Below are 16,395 nucleotides of genomic sequence, written 5' to 3'. Positions count from 1 at the left end.
ATAGAATCAAAGGAGAAGTTTAAAACAGACATCTCCAGATTTGTTTGTGATCGTTTATTTTTAGGATACGGTCCCAATTTATTTCCATTGGACCCTAACCTTCCAGTATTACATAGGGAATTACTGATTTTCAGTTGGATCTTAAAACGTATTTTGGTTAGAATCTTTTTTTAGAACGTGATTTGTAAATATTCATACTTCAATCCTAATTTCATCAGCGAGGTCTTTAATTATTTTATCCACATTTTACTTTTATAAAATTACACTATTATATTAAAGAAACTGTAATAAATAGATTATTTTAAACTTATTTTGTTTCTATTAAAACGCATTTCTGTCATGGAACTAACTGGAATAAAAAACTAATTTGTAATTAAAGGTCCCATGTCATGGCCATTTCTACCGATCATAATTCCACGTAACGGACCAATCCGCGGAGCTGTTACGTTACGTCACTATACCCAAATACGTCACTATACCCAAGAAGAAAAAAATGGAAAAAGAGAAATCTCCAACGAGGCGTTCTGGGGCAGCATAGACAGGTCTTTTCTGTGTTAAGAGTTTTACTCGCTACAGGGTGTACTTTGCGGGGTTGTGACTCTGCTTTCCGTTTACATGCATAAAAAGCTACATAACACACAAGGGAACGGATAAAAACCAGAAAAGCATGTCATGGGACCTTTAAGGTATTAAAAAAAAATCTATAAAACATGTTACTATTGACTTTTTTACTGGTCAAGTCCGTGAACTTAAAACACATCATTCATTTGAGGATAACAACTCCTTCATCATGATTGGTATATTGAGGTAGAGCAGTTACAGTGGAAGTCCATTTGTAAATGACACTAAAATAAATATATATTTCCCTTTAAATGGTACTGGAGCTGAAGAAGAACTTTGTTACATTGCGAAAATCCTCTCAATTTTTTCAAGCACTTTTCAAAACATAAGTTATGATCAGTCGTAATCAGTGTGGACATTTATTTAACAATGCATTTACAAAACTTTCATTCCAACTCAGTTGATGAGCTGAAGTTTACAAGCCTTCATGTCTTCAGGTGTTTGACATTTATTTATTCTTTGCGCTTGATCGTTTGTTTCCTGAAGAATCAGAGTGTCTTTTGGAACAAAGAAAAATCTGCAGATTTGGCAAGAGCCAACTCAGTGCAAAAAACATCATCTGGCATTATTACCAGCCGTTCCAGGGAGATGTAGTTGGGCAGGTCAGGGTTATACTGAGCCTTTCCAAGGTACTCGAGGAACTGGTGGCGCTCTCTGATACGCATGAACCTACAATTTAGGACCTATGGGAAGATATATCAAATGTTAACATTATAATTTTGAATATGCAATAATTCACATTTGTTTTTGTTTAAAAAAAATCAACAACCAAAAGCTTTCATTCTACCTGTGGGAACTTGGCGATCAGGTCGTGGGGCACCTTCATGGTATTGTGGACGAAGTCAAATATTTGGGTCAGCTTCCTTTTGTTTGCTGTCAGAACCTTCGGGACTGTAATAACTATGTGTTGGATCTCGTTTTCCTTGAAGCCGAGCTCCATTTCAAACACCTGTTGAAAAATATTTACATAAAGGAATTTAAAACACTGCACTCCACAGTTACTCAATGATGTTATCTAATAATGTCCTTTGTCACCCAGTACCTTCAGGTTCTCTTTAACAGGCTCCAGACTGCAACACAGTAATCTGGGTAGACGAGCTAAGATGTGTCGTGTCTGGAGAGAGAAATAAAACAAGCTGTGATATGCTTTTTTATTTCCAACAAGTCCATTGAATTTTGTGAAAAAATAACAGAGACAAACATGGCAAGGCTTCACAATGAGATCCCTCCCATCAGCCAACTTACATTAGAAGCACTGAGTTTGAGTATCTGCTGGTAGAAGCCCATTCTGTTGTCCAGCCTCTTCACAGTGAAGTTCAGTATATACGGAGCTCTGGACACCATGGATGCAACAATCTCAGAGCTGAACTTCTGTGACTTGAGAAAGTTCACCCTTTGAAACACCAAAAAAGACAACATTATTAAAGGTCCCATGTCTTGGCCATTTCTACTGATCATAATTCCATTGTTGAGGTCTACTAGAATAGATTGACATTGTTCCAAAATCACATTGGTTTTCTCATATAGCATCTCTGTATAGTATGTGTATTCACTCTCTGTCCTACACGCCTTGTTGGAGCTCCCGCCCCCCCCCCCCTTCCCTATGAGCCCACTCTGTTCTGATAGATCAACCACCGTTACGGCGGAACATCAGTGATTATGTGTTACAATGGCGTTAGCAACCAGAAAATTACACTAGTAATGACAAACAGATGAGAATGCTGTGTGGGGTCTGGGTGCCGTGTTGGCGGGACTTTGCGGAGCTCCGCGGGAGTGAGTGAGTGTGCGGAGCACACTTTTATTGTGTTATTATTGAAACATGAGGTTCTTCTCTATTGTAAATCCCTACTAAAATGCCTTTTTAATAATGTATTTATGCTGTATTTGTTCTTAAATGTCTTTTGCTTTTAATCTGTAAAGCACTTTGAATCGCCACGTGCTGAAAAGTGCTATATAAATAAAATTGCCTTGCCTTGCTACATACAGTAAGATTGTTTCATTAAACTTCTCTCATCAATCTGATTTCATTTAGAATAAATTATTTGGAAAATATAAATGAGTGTAATGTTTTTTTGTCACCTGGAATGCAGGTTCTCCAAACTCTCAGTGAGAACGAAGGGGTTTACCGTGATGATTTGACCAAAACGAGATTCATCCACACCTATATCTTTGAGGAACAGCAGCCTTGGGGCCAAATCTGTGTTGAAGTCAAGCTTCAGTAGCATGGAGCCCACCTTGGGCCTTTGTTCAAGCTTCCACAGATCTACACCTGCAATGAGAAGATAAATGATCACAAACCTGTAGTAGCTGACATGGGTACTAGATCATTTCCTGTATCACAGTATAGCTAGATATGCCTTAAAACTACAGGTGTTGTGAAATATATTTTAAGGAATCTGAAGTTTAATTACCCAGCTGCACCAGTTTGCTGAGCGTCTCAGACTTGTCGACATAGTCTTTTAGAGACATGGAGGCAGGGGGGATGTCAGAAGGGAATGTTATACTGACAGCCTCTTCCTCACTGATCAGCTCTAATGCTGAAAACTCAGCAGCAGCATCCAGATCTGGTAAATGAAGAAAAAAGACAGAACAATGTATTCAACTCCCTCCCAAGATAAATGAAGACTTGAATCAAATGCTAGTTGTATTAAAGGTCACCTATTATACAAAATCCACTTTTTCATGTCTTTTATACATCCACATGTGTCCCCTCTGTGTAAAGAGACTTTGAAAGTTTCAGGAAAAAAGATTCGCTCACTTTTTGTCCTGATCAATTTATATAAAAACCAGTCTGAAAATTAGATGATCAGATTTTGGCCACTTTATGATGTCATAACGATTTGTTGGCTTGTGTAACCATTAGCCAATCACCAACCAAGGTACCCCCCCCCCCACCTTATCACCTGAATCTCCTCCTAGAGCACCATTGTGTTATTTTTAACCAAATATCTCACAGGGGGGCGAGGGGAGTGGCTCCTTATTTTTCATCTAATGTAAAAGACACAGAATAAGCACTTTTGAAACAGGGCTGAAACAGAGGGGTTTATGGGATGCTACAATACATGATCTGTTTGGTATTTTGAGCCAAACACTTCAGAGACATGTTTTGTGTATATCTGAGACCTAAAATATATTGATGAAAAACAGTATAATAGGGGACCTTTAAAAGGGATTTAGGCAAATGAATATACCTAATGGCATATTAGGCACAGACACAGCATCTCTGATTGGCAACAGGGGGCTCTTGTATGCTACAACATCAGCTGTAGAGGTTTCTTCAACATTCTTGTTTTCCAAAGCTTCAGTTGCCAGATGTTTGGTAGCTAAGTCACTGTAACAGAACAACTGTTGTTTCCATCTCTGTCTCGTCTGGGTTGTTGTGTGATTCCCGTTGTTAATCGAGCAATCATTTAGGATTTTGCTTGATCCCCTTGTAATGCAATGTCTAACTTGAGTGTTATACTGCCAGGTGCGAGCCACTGCCTTGGAGCGGAGAAGATTTCTGCCTTGTAGACAGAGTTGTGTACAGGATGAAGCCATGGTGAATCTGCAAAGGAATTATTTGTTTTAGTTTTTCTGTCAAGAATATGAATAATTGTAACATTGAACTATTATAAATAGGTAAAAGGTTGAAAATAATATCAGATTGTTATTAGCTTAGTCTTATAGGTCTCCTTATGATGGAATAAATGTATTGTTAGTACAAGTATGAGTACAGTATACATTCTGATTACATTTACTTTTGTAAATGCAGAAGAAAATTACAATTTGTATCATTCCTACTTTACAATAAAAGTATTAAAGAGCAGTATAGTACTTGCTCAATCAAACGCATATATATATGTTGTAATATCTGCAGGGTCATACTGTTTGTAACTCAATGTGTATATTTGTGTTTTTAACTTCATGCGTATGTTTTTCTAGTGGCTGTTTAGCTGTTCATGGGTTTGGTAGCGTGTAGAAATAAACACTGTGTCATTCATATTGAGAGAAGTTTAGGAATATTTCACATTTCAATTTGTTTTGTGTTAATGCAGGTAAGGTTAAGAAATAAAACATACGTTGTGTATAGAATGTTGACCCATAAGAGGCTAGGTTTGAAAGCTAGCATGCTACAATAATATAAGGCCTCTTATAGTCTGTGTCACCAAAGCCAACATATTATTTTAGATTAACTTTTTACTCACAAGTATTGTATCCTCAACTCAGCTATCTCATTCACCAGTATGTCTCAAAGTCATCCGTTACCAACAACGCGTGGGTAACATTATCGGAAGAATCACCGGAAGTGTCACTTTTGTGGGATGTACCACAACGGCATATTTGTGGGTGTCACCAAAGGCACTTAATATACATAGATAATTTGAAAAGCTAAAATATTTCAATAGGGGAAGGACATTTATACGATCGAAAATGTTCTGTCTTCCACGTTCTTACAATGTGTCTTTGGTTTAAACTACTGCGTGAATTTTTCTATGGTATTTTCAAATATAAACCGCCTTGTTAGCTCAATGGTTTAGTCCATCTACAGTGTTCCTGCTAAACAGCATCTACTTGTCTATCTGCTTTTCAAACTTCTAGTATAAAGGCGTTGCAACTAATAAAATAGCCAACAACTGCAAAATGCCGGTCGCTGTGTCTCCAAAAAAACACCGGGAGGATGATGTCAACTATAACTTGCATTTCAGAATGATAAACGAGCAACAAGTGGACGATATCTGCCTTGATTTCTTCTACAAACCGCACACCATCACACTCCTGACAGTCACTGTGCTCAGCCTGATGTACTTTGCGTTTACAAGGTAAACCACAGTGTGTAATATAATGTAATGTACATATACACAGAGGTAGATAAGCTTGGGATTGTTAACTTGTGATACTGTTATGATACAGGGATGATGAGCAGTCTGATAACAACCTCCGAGTTGGTCTTTTGGTGGTTGTCTCCTTCTTCTTGGTCATCAGTATCCTGGCGTTTCCTAATGGTAAGTTGTATCTTTAATGTAACATACAGCAATAAATGGTACTCTATTGGAACAAGCCCATGCTTATGTCTTGTCTTATGGAGTGTAGTTCAAAGTCTAATGAGATAAATCTGCAATATATTGACAATGAGTTGATCTAACTTAGGCATTTTTCAAGCACGGATACAAAATATTCTCTGCACACAGCTTCTCAAATGTGAGGATATGCTGCTTTTCAAGATATATTCAATAATTCTTTTTTTTTAAAACGCACACATGACTTAACATGTTTGAATGGTCAGCACCATTCAAACGTTTGAAATAAAATTGAGAGTTCAAGATTTTGAAAAGTTTAAATCTAGAATTAAGTATTTAGAATAACAACACAAGTATGATTTCAGTGTGAAATACTGGATCTAATTGAACACTAAATGTAGCCTAAATATCAGGTGGTTGAAAGATAGCTGAAGTTTTTTGCCATATCGACTGACCTTGGTGGACTTTGAGCAAATATGCTTTTTCTAGGAATAATGCAAACACAGTGAAAATCACTTACCCGGTGTTCTTTTTTCTTCATCAGGACCTTTTACCAGGCCACACCCTGCAGTATGGCGAGTGGTGTTTGGTGAGTGTTGTCGTCGCAACTTTAAATCAGCTGCTGTTTAGAGAAAGTGATGAGTTAGGCAAATGTACAAAGAAACACAATATTCATATAAAGCTCTTTAACATCTTTAATGTGTGCGGAGTGCTGCGGTCTGTGAGGCTCAGCTTTTTAAAGGCATCAAGACATGCAAGTCACACAAACCCAAACACTCATCAGATGCCCCCCTCCACAGGACGTCATAAAAGCCCCCTAACTTGTTTATCTTCATTCCTGTCCATCCTGTAGTTTCATACTCCCTTCCTAAACACAATTACATTACATTAGAATAAAACTTTATTAAAAGCTTTAATACCATAAAATTGCTACAACAGTTTCCAAATACATCTGAATTGCTTTGATTATTTAATCCAACCAGCTTGGATCTGGGCTAGATTTGTTTCGATCCTAACTCTCTCCTCTCCCCTGTAGGACTCAGTGTGCTGTACTTCCTGTTTCTTGTCTTCCTCCTCTTCCTCAACTGGGACCAAGTAAAGTTACTGATGTACTGGCTGGACCCAAATCTGCGCTATGCCAAACGGGAAGCTGATATCATGGTGAGGATATTTTAGTTTCTTGTACTCTTGATCAGACTTAGTTCAGCAAATTCAGTTCCTATTGTTAAAAGATGTCAGGTTCAATGGAAGGATTAAGGATGTATATTTCTTGGACATAGAGGTTGAGGAAATATTTACCAAGGCCTCAGCCTTTCACCCAGTTAATCACTCTCTCCCGTTGTCAGAGTTCGGGAATGTGACCCCAGAAGGCCACTCTCTCCTTGGGAATAGTTTTGACTCGAATTAGGAAAAATACTTGGGATTTGGGGAGAGATCTTCAGAATTGCCTGGGCAGGACTGGTATCACCTCGTTGCTGCAGCAAATCTCTTTGTCAATTCTCTGGCCGCAACTCCCAATAAACCTTGAAGTGTCTGACACACGTTCAATGTCTACAGTGTTCCCCTTGTGTTCTGAGTCCTTGCTCCAGAAAGTTATTTTGCAACAGAAAGTTGAGATGAGAAGACTTCAAACGCTTCTTATCATTTAGTCACTTTTCTCTTCCAGGAATATGCTGTGAACTGCACAGTGATAACATGGGAGCGGATCCTGACCCACTTCGACATCTTTGCATTGGGTCACTTTGCAGGCTGGGCTGTAAAAGCTCTGCTCATCCGCAGCTACGGCCTCTGTTGGACCATCAGCATCACCTGGGAGCTCACTGAGGTAAAATACATCTGTTCAAGATGTGGACCAAAACAGAAATTTAGTTTACGAGGTCATTAAAATTATCTGCACATAACAAGAGCTGTCGCTGTGACTGCTGCCAGTTGTTGACTCGGGAGCTTAGATTACAGCATTTAGCCTGCCATGGGATTTACTCATCAGAGAATTGACTGCTTTACCAATCAACAAGGTGCAAAAATAATCCAAATATCAGACTATAGAAGGCTTCAAATGGTTTATTAACTAAGGCTCCTTTAACAATGCAACATATAATCTACTTAACATAAAAGTTAAATAAAAAGACAGTTATACTTGTCTACAGTGCATTATGAACATACAGTGCTTTAATGGTGAACCTTTACAGAGCTCAGGAGTTTCACAGTCTTATGGCCTGTGTGATAAAACTGTCTCTGAGTCTGTTGGTCTAGGAATGTTGTCCCATGATAAAAAAAAGAATCTATTTCACAATATATATAAAGAAAATTATGTTCATGCTGCTTTCTCCACAGCTGATCTTCATGCACCTGCTGCCGAACTTTGCGGAGTGCTGGTGGGATCAGGTGATTCTGGACATCCTGTTGTGTAATGGAGGAGGCATCTGGATCGGTATGACCGCCTGCCGGTATTTGGAGATGAGAACCTACCACTGGGCCAGCATCAAGTCAGTTTGGCTCTTGTTCTTAATCTTCAACTTTTATCTTTTCTTTACACTGTCCTTAAACACTTAAAGTGCCTATTTTAAAAGCATAAGGTTTAATTAGCAGCAAGTTTTTATGCTGTTTACTTTTGATACATCTACACAAACATCAAAATCAGGTAATCCTGGCAGATTCTTATATAGTTTGTGACTCTAAAGCTATGCATACTACGTTCAATGCAAGATTAAATTTTGTTGGGAAAATACTGAATGTTCCTTCTATATCAGAGTAGCACATGATAACAGAGGCCCTACGTAGCTGTGTACGTAGCCGGATGTATGACTACATGGATGACGCTCATGAGACACTGTGTTGAAGTTATGATAGCTATGTTCCTAATATTGGCATGATGACACAGCCCCTAGAGCAGGGGTCTCCAACACGTCGAGCGCGAGCTACCGGTAGCTCGTAAGCCCTCAATAAGTAGCTCGCCAAGCAAATCCAAAATGTAAAAAATACACACAAAAAAAAAAACGAAATGTAATTTAAAAGAATCTACCCTATGCATAAACGAAACCTCAATCTTAGCGAAATCTACTTATTACAACTCTATATCTATCCAACACCCCTCCTCCCCCCACCCCCCACAATGAATATCGACCAATCACATTTGTGCTGGATTTGCGGGACCAGCGTTGCAGTCGGGAAGAAAAGCAATGTGGAGCAGCACCTCACGGCACACTTCGTGAGTGGAGTTTGACAGTGATTTTCCTTCTGGCAGAATCTACACAAAACATCAGCCCCATTGAAAAAAGCCTAGTCATGCCAGCCTATACAACACATGAGGGGCAGAGTTCAAAGTCAAAGTCAGCTTGTCAAAATTACTACATGTGTTATACATCCAGAAATCTCGAGATACCGTTTCCCGCAGTCCCACAGTGTGACATATATATATACATAAAACAAAACAAAAAGGGCCTAGATACACGGGGTATACAATTTAAAATGTTAATAATATATTTTAAATGTTCAAAGTACAGTTTCAGTGCAGTAGCAGCAGAAAAGTGGTGGTGACTGGTGCTGGATGAGGGAAGGTTGTGTGTGTGTGTGTGTGTGTGTGGGGGGGGGGGTTTAAAGTCCAGGTGCATTTGGGGCAGGGGGGAAAGGTGGGAGGCAGGGCGGAGAGTTCAGGGGAGAGATGTCAGAGGGAGGGAGGGAGGGAGGGAGGGAGGGGAGAGAGTTCGGCATCCTGACCGCCTGGTGGAGGAAGCTGTTCCTCAGCCTGGTGGAGCTCAAGCAGAGGCTGTGTAACCTTCTCCCTGAAGGCAGGAGGCTGAAGAGGCAGTTGGAGGGGTGGGTGGAGTCACCCACAATGCTGAGTGCTTTGCGGGTGAGGCGGGTGTTACATATGTCCTGTAGTGATGGGAGTGAGGCGACGAGGATCCTCTGGGCAGAGTTTACAATGCGCTGCAGGCTCTTTTACTGTGTGTGTGTGCTGCAACTTGCATATTATATTCATTGCACTTGACGCATACATACGCATGGTGTAATTTCCACTGGGGACAGGGGGGACATGTCCCCCCCACTTTTCAAAATCCCGTTTGTGTCCCCCCCCACTTTTTAAATATGTTTATTATTATTTTTTAACGCAAGCCGTCATCGCCACGGAGGAGCACACAGCCTCTGTGAGCGAGCGAGCGAGACAGACAGAGAGAGAGAGCTAGAGAGAGCACACCTTTATCTATTTAATATAGTTGTACAAAATAAAGTAAGAAATAATTTCAATGTGTACTGTAGGACAGTAAAAAGTGATTAGTAAAAATATGCATAAATAAAAAGAAAAATACTATAGGTAACATAAGATAAGAATAAACAAGTTTAAATGATTTGTTATTGGTTGTGATCATATTCTAAAGATGTTTGGATTATTGAAAAGTATACAGCTCCCTTTCATCTGAGTGTTGAGAGCTGTATGCATAAATTCATTTTGTGCTCAAAGTGCTCCAGATTGATGCATTTAACTTCAAAAATCTTCCCGGGGGAGCATGCCCCCGGACCCCCCTAGAGTATGTGAGGTCCGCCCCCAAATAAAGCAGGTTAAAACAATTAAATTGTATACATTTTATTTTAGTAAACACCGAAAACGGGTCCCACAGACCCAAACAGCACACAAAGGTTAAAGGTACGCATATAATAATGTTAAAATGTGCTAAATATACTGCAAAAACAAAAAAAGGAGTTAAAGTAGCTCACGACTTGTTTTATTTTTTGAAAGTAGCTCTCATCCTAAAAAAGGTTGGAGACCCCTGCCCTAGAGAGATAGGCATATGACTGTCATGTGTATTGCTTACGCAGGCCTTAGCTAATCTTTACTAATGTCAGAATACTGCTTTGAACCAGTATTCTTTCATCTTTCTGACTGTAACACCCTCTCTTGTATATAAGCATATCAAGGACTCTACTCTTGGAACTATTTGTCCCACGAAGCCCTGTGTGTGATGACTACTTCCATTCTTGGAAGGATAATAAATAAAAGTATCCTGATATTGAAGACCAAGCCGGTGACGAGTGATATTTTTCTAACACATTTGTATGAATCTCGATATCCTCTATAAAGTGTGCATATTTTGTTCAGGGAAATCCACACCACCACAGGGAAGATAAAGCGAGTGGTGCTCCAGTTCACCCCGGCCAGCTGGACTTATGTGCGCTGGTTTGACCCAAAGTCCTCCTTTCAAAGGCTGGCAGGCATCTATATCTTTATGATCCTCTGGCAGGTACTGTGCTGTATTCCTTGATCTTTGACTTGCTTTTTGGATTGTCTGCAGTGTTAGAGCTGTATCTGCTGATTATCAATTAATAATACTCTCTAGAAAAACTCCAAATTTGTTAGTTTTCTTGCTGCTCACACAAAATATCCATAAGTAATCCTTTAACCTTGTCTGTCTTACATCCTTTATCCGCACAGCTGACAGAGTTAAACATGTTCTTCCTGAAGCACATATTCGTCTTCCAGGCGTCTCACGCTTTCAGCTGGTTACGCCTCATAGTCCTTGGAGCCATCACTGCACCCACTGTACGGTATGTTCAGCCTTCAACTACACCAATGTGCAACAAAAGTCTGAAACAATGTTTATGGTAGTATTTATTCCTGGTGTTACAAAATTAAGTGGCAGTTGTTGGCCGGTTTTTGTCTGACATTCAAAACTTTAAATGCTTACTATGTTGTTGATAAGTGAAAATGTCCTTTTTTTTCAACCCCTTTCAGACAATATTATGCATATATGACTGACACTGAGTGTAAACGAGTTGGCACCCAATGCTGGGTGTTTATGTAAGTATATTTTGTCTTGTCCCTTAGAAACATTTAACAGGACTGGGTATTCCCTAAAAAAGTAATTAGATTGGCGATTACAAAAGGAGTGCATTTGCAGCAGAGCAAGGTCAAATACAATACTATTTACTCATAGCTTACTGCATTATAATACCACACCTTTTGTATAAAAAGTTTTTATTTCCAGTTGCAGACTTGCAGACTGTTATTCCATTATGTTTTTAATTGTTATTATTTGAAGGACTGTCACAACATTTTGAGTTTTCCTCATTTCTTTTTTTATTGCCATGTTTTGGGTATAAAATTGCAGCATTGTAGTTTTACAACTGATAGCAGTGAACTCTGTCCAGTTTATGGTAGGTTTCCTTTGATCTTGTCGACATATAGCACAGTAAAGGGGATGTGCTGGATGGCCATCCCTGTTTTTAAATCAAACAAATCAGAGCGGCAGTTTAACGACACGTGATTCGGGTTTATGGTTGTGTAATGCATTGGTCGGCTAAGCAAGGTATGTTGTAGATTCAAATATGATAACCAATCGGAATTTGACACACCTTATTTCTGTTAGCGACTAATTCCTTCAAGTGGGAACATATCAGTCAAATTTATAGCGGTACACACTGAAACCAGTTTTGTGTTAGTCACATGCCCACAATCTCGCCCTTTTTTCCCTGATTTTACAAGCTTATACGACAGGCAAATGGTTCATGTTTGAACAGGTTTTATATTCCCCTTTTTTTAACAGTGTACTTCTAGCAGTCAATTGAAATTCATAACGTAATGTAGTTATTGACCTCACCTGAGACTCAAAGCTGCATATGCCCTCTGTCTGCTCTAGTTTCCATAGCAACGAGACAGGCTCCCTCCGTCTGCATGACACACATTACGTTGAATAAGGCTGTCTTGTTCAGCCTTTACAATTGAGTTGCATTTCCCACAGCAGGAGTATAGCGAATGAATATTGTTACGGGTATGAACGGCGAGGGAACAATAATAAAAAGCACATTCATCTGCCGCCTGGTGTATGCATCCACAGAGGTGCTCCACTGCAATGAAATGGTGCTGCCATGAGAGGGGGCCATTGTAAAATACAGAAACTTCCCCTTACCATTTATCTAACACTTGTATATTTCCCTTTAGTGCCATCTCTCTCCTCGAGGCTCTTGCTTGTGTTAAATTTGGTAACGACTTGTTTTCCAAGACACAAGTTCGCTATGTGCTCCTGTGGCTGGTGATTCTGGTAAGAAAAACAAGAGTGTATTATGTGTGTGTGGACTGATGGAGGTTAAGCTTCACTGAATAGATGCATCCTGATTATGCAATACTGTATATGTCCTATGCAAAGACCATAACCGAGATGCCTTTATGTACATTTTCATAAAGGGAAACCAACCACTGTTAATGTATATTACACACCTTCATGGACAAGTATTGAAAGGCACTGGGTTTCATGCCGACCTCTGCTTTCATGTTTCTGTTTCGTAACAGTCACAAATGTGTGTCAGAGATCTGAAGCATGTTTTTAAATCTGACTTGAGTGCTTAACGCAGCTGCATATTTCCTGGATGCTACTCATGAGTTTATCACAGTGTGTGACCCCTTCAAACAGCTCAAAGATGTAACTATTTACATTCTTGCAAGCTTGTTCACATGCAAAACAAGTGTGGTTATATTTATTTCTGAACAAAATAATTTTTTCTCATGCCCTCGGGTAAAAAAACAAAAGAAGAGTTTAACTTGACTTAAATGATTTCTCTTCTACATTTTAGGCCTTCATCACACTTCTATGTCTATATGGGATGATGTGGTACGAGGAAAAGAAAATGAAGGTGAGATGTTGTTTAGTTTTATTTTTTTTAAACCTTCTGTTATATTTTAAGAATTAATTTACTTGTACTTTTTTAAGGGTAAATATAGTCAAGATAAATCATTGCAGTTCAAATAAAATCTACAATAAGTACTTTTTAATTCACTTTGAGTTGTAATACTAGGAAAAGCACAGGTGTTAACATTAACTCTGTTCTATTCAAGTTTGACAGTGAGTCAGTTTGTACAATACCAGGAACCTGAAATCAATGATGTTATTTATACTTTCCCTGTCCTACTGTCTGTTAATGCCTGTGGTGTTTCTTGCTTGCTATGTAGTTACTCTTTAGAGCAGTGTTTCCCAACCTTTTTTCCCAAGAGCCCCCCCAAATGACTCCTGTTGCAACAGTGGTAATTAAAGTTTCAAAGTCTCAAAATGCTACAACTACTGTCACAAACTGGATGAATGTGATGTATTTTGTCAAAGGAGGGTGAAAGCGTAATTAAGGAGCACTATTGGAGTGACTTTGATTTTTTTGATTTTTGGACTCAGAATTAATTCATTTGGATTCCCGCTGTATGAAGAAATTAAAGGACGGCGCAAGTGGAAACAATTCACAAAGGGATTAAACTGTTTTAAACACATGCTCAAAGTAAGCCGGATTTTGCCGATGTGTTTATGTGGATTAAAAAGTCGTAAATAATCTACAAAATTGAGGAGACCGATCTGATCGGAGCAACTGTGACAAATAATCCAACTGAAACCGGCAAGGAAAATGACTATGTTTTTAAAAATGCGCTTATCCAGACAAGCCCAGTTTGGACACTTAACGCGCAGAAGAAACATTTCTATTAAAGAAAAAATTATACATTTCTGTCTTTTTATGCCTATAATAGCTACTGACTTGAATTTGTATTCAAATTAATTAATCAATTATTTTTTATATTTTATTGTAATGTATAGACAAGGCTTTTAGCGACAACCATGTATTGCGTTACAATTATATGTAAAAAAAAAAATTGAAATATGATATTTGGCCACAAATCATCTGAGGCCTGGCGCCCCCCCTGGCGCCCCAGGTTGGGAACCACTACTTTAGAGCTGTTCCTCCTTTTTCACCACTCTAAACCTCCTTCTGTTTACAGAGCCTTTCTGTACAAAGTGAAGACCACGATGACAGCAGTGTTGACGAGTCGTGTGGTGTCGTCCCAGTTGGCATAGCAGGTTAGTCTCTTAAAAGGCAGATTAATGACAACTTTTCTTTAAACTCCATCCCAAATGTAAATCATACTTTGTCTGTTTCCCTTCATAGCTGAGAGAGATTCATTGAGTTTACAACCTATAAAACTGAGGGAAGCATCTGTGAGGAACAGATTTGTGAATGAACATGGAGGAAAGGAACAATAAACAAGATCACTTTTACTTCCTCTATGAAAGGGTGAAGGACGCAACCAACAAGGAGCATAGAGTATGCAAATAAATGTACTGAAAACATCTTGTAAAAGTTGCTTCCTAGGGGTAAGAACGCAGACTCCAGAACAAATTCCCACCAGCGAGCCTTTATACAATCGGGTCAAAGGTGAAACACTAATTACAGCTTAGGCAGCATTTACATATCTTAATACTTAAGGAAAAGCATGTAATTGGTCTTGCATTCGATGTCAGTTATTTCAACCAGACTTGATCAAGTAAAGAATATGCACTGGATTTTGAATGAAAAAAACGCCTTTTTTTTTTATTACCAAAAACACTAGAAGGCTAGCATACACACATCATGTTCTACCTAAAATGACTAAATGTTGTTTGGACACTTTGCCCTGTGGGAAATGTAATGTCCAGTCCAGGGAAATGTTTATACTAATGTTTACTAAGAGTTTTGTTTTGCACCTAACCTCTTTAACTATTTTTTTAACATGACTGTCTACTCAATGTAATGCCTTGCTAGAAAGCTAAAGAGCACATCGTTTTGTAAGACATTTCATTTGGTGATGAGTTTTTGTTTAACTTTTTGGATTTGATACATTTGTGTTTTGTATGTAATCGTTTCTAAAATCAACCACAATTAACACTGATTTGTAAAACAGTAAAGCAGTGGTAGATACACTACTGTTTGCTTTTCTGCAATTATATTTATATCAGGAGAGATGTCTTTGTGTACTTTAAATGAGAAGTAGAACCAAGTGTTACTAGACCAACTGTAGTGTTTTCAAGTTACCCTTTTTAACTCCAAATGATGTGAAACTGTGGACATTAGTGTTTCTGTGTTATTAGAAGGTGAAGCTCATGATAGGTGTGCTAAGAGAATACTGTGGCATTTAATGTAAAAGCACTGTGGTGGTATGAAATAGCAGAGGATACGCACTTGTGAAATTATCTGGCTATTGATTCTTTTAATGATCCAAATCAATGTGATATTAATATCAGAAAGTTAGTGACTAGCTAATATAAGTTGTTTTTAATATCATTAAATTATGCAATACATTTCATATTTGATATCAGTGTGTTTTCAAACTTCCTAGTTGTCAGCTTTTTGAATTTGTATTTATGTTTGAATTACACTTTTTTGTTGTAGTTCTGCCTAAGTGGTTTTAGTCCTTTGGCTCTCTACAAAGCTGTAAGTGTCAGCCTGATTGTACTGTATTTAATTTAAAGTGTTAACATTGTTATAACCTCTAATAAACTCATAATTTGTACTGATTATAAATGTATATGGGTTGGTTTGCTTGTTTTTTTTAACACATTATTAAATGACCACATAGTTTTTATTCACAAAATGAAATTACAAACAGTACGCAATCAATGCGTATCGTAACATTTACATCCCATAGCACATGACACATACAATATTTCTACAGACAATAAAAAAAATGGTCTATAAATGCATGAATCTGAATAATACTTAAACATAAACACATTATTGATAAAGAAATTGTAGTTATAAAAATACTCAATTTATTACAGTTTTCCTTGAAATATATAGGGTCTTTGGGATATTTGGATTTCATGGAACAAAGGTTGAGTTTCATTATAGTGATGATGGCTGGGGTCCTGATGCATTATGCAGGAACCAATCATGAATTTGGCTAAATTTATTCAAACATTAACCAGTGTTGTCTTCTAAAAAGACTGCATTTTTGCTACTTAAAGGTAGGGTAGGTAAGAGTGGAGAA

At 38.3% G+C, this 16,395-nt stretch overlaps 2 protein-coding genes across 2 annotated transcripts; one reads left to right on the top strand and one right to left on the bottom strand.

Moving 5' to 3' along the window:
- Positions 1–967: 967 nt before the first annotated feature.
- mterf3 (mitochondrial transcription termination factor 3) lies at positions 968–4,944 on the bottom strand. Its single transcript, XM_079653035.1, has 8 exons — positions 4,809–4,944; positions 3,813–4,168; positions 3,033–3,185; positions 2,701–2,890; positions 1,867–2,014; positions 1,664–1,735; positions 1,409–1,570; positions 968–1,304 (listed from the first exon to the last, which is right to left on the bottom strand). The coding sequence occupies exons 2-8, from the start codon at positions 4,159–4,161 to the stop codon at positions 1,110–1,112; spliced, it is 1,269 nt and encodes a 422-aa protein (XP_079509161.1). The 5' UTR covers positions 4,162–4,168; positions 4,809–4,944; the 3' UTR covers positions 968–1,109.
- A 130-nt stretch (positions 4,945–5,074) lies between these two features.
- On the top strand, positions 5,075–15,929 carry ptdss1b (phosphatidylserine synthase 1b). Its single transcript, XM_079653034.1, has 13 exons — positions 5,075–5,423; positions 5,515–5,606; positions 6,166–6,210; positions 6,658–6,782; positions 7,288–7,446; positions 7,956–8,107; positions 10,720–10,861; positions 11,053–11,165; positions 11,353–11,418; positions 12,559–12,658; positions 13,188–13,247; positions 14,371–14,449; positions 14,538–15,929. Exons 1-13 carry the CDS (start codon positions 5,245–5,247, stop codon positions 14,630–14,632), a joined length of 1,407 nt encoding a protein of 468 aa, XP_079509160.1. The 5' UTR covers positions 5,075–5,244; the 3' UTR covers positions 14,633–15,929.
- Positions 15,930–16,395: the final 466 nt, after the last annotated feature.

The sequence above is a fragment of the Notothenia rossii genome (assembly GCF_949606895.1).
Source record: "Notothenia rossii genome assembly, chromosome: 10".
In the NCBI taxonomy this organism is placed as follows: Eukaryota; Metazoa; Chordata; class Actinopteri; order Perciformes; family Nototheniidae; genus Notothenia; species Notothenia rossii.
Note: the sequence above shows the minus strand (reverse complement) of the source record. Positions and strands in the feature narration are given on the sequence as shown.

Bases quoted from the DNA above. Each gene is read 5' to 3' on its own strand.
- mterf3 (XM_079653035.1), bottom strand. From the start codon at position 4,161: ATGGCTTCATCCTGTACACAACTCTGTCTACAAGGCAGAAATCTTCTC. The intron at 3,186-3,812 runs GTATATTCATTT...TTCATTTACCAG, and splicing joins TGTGCCTAATATGCCATTAG to ATCTGGATGCTGCTGCTGAG. The intron at 1,305-1,408 runs GTAGAATGAAAG...ATCTTCCCATAG, and splicing joins TGATCGCCAAGTTCCCACAG to GTCCTAAATTGTAGGTTCAT.
- ptdss1b (XM_079653034.1), top strand. From the start codon at position 5,245: ATGCCGGTCGCTGTGTCTCCAAAAAAACACCGGGAGGATGATGTCAAC. The intron at 11,419-12,558 runs GTAAGTATATTT...ATTTCCCTTTAG, and splicing joins ACCCAATGCTGGGTGTTTAT to TGCCATCTCTCTCCTCGAGG. The intron at 13,248-14,370 runs GTGAGATGTTGT...TTCTGTTTACAG, and splicing joins ACGAGGAAAAGAAAATGAAG to AGCCTTTCTGTACAAAGTGA.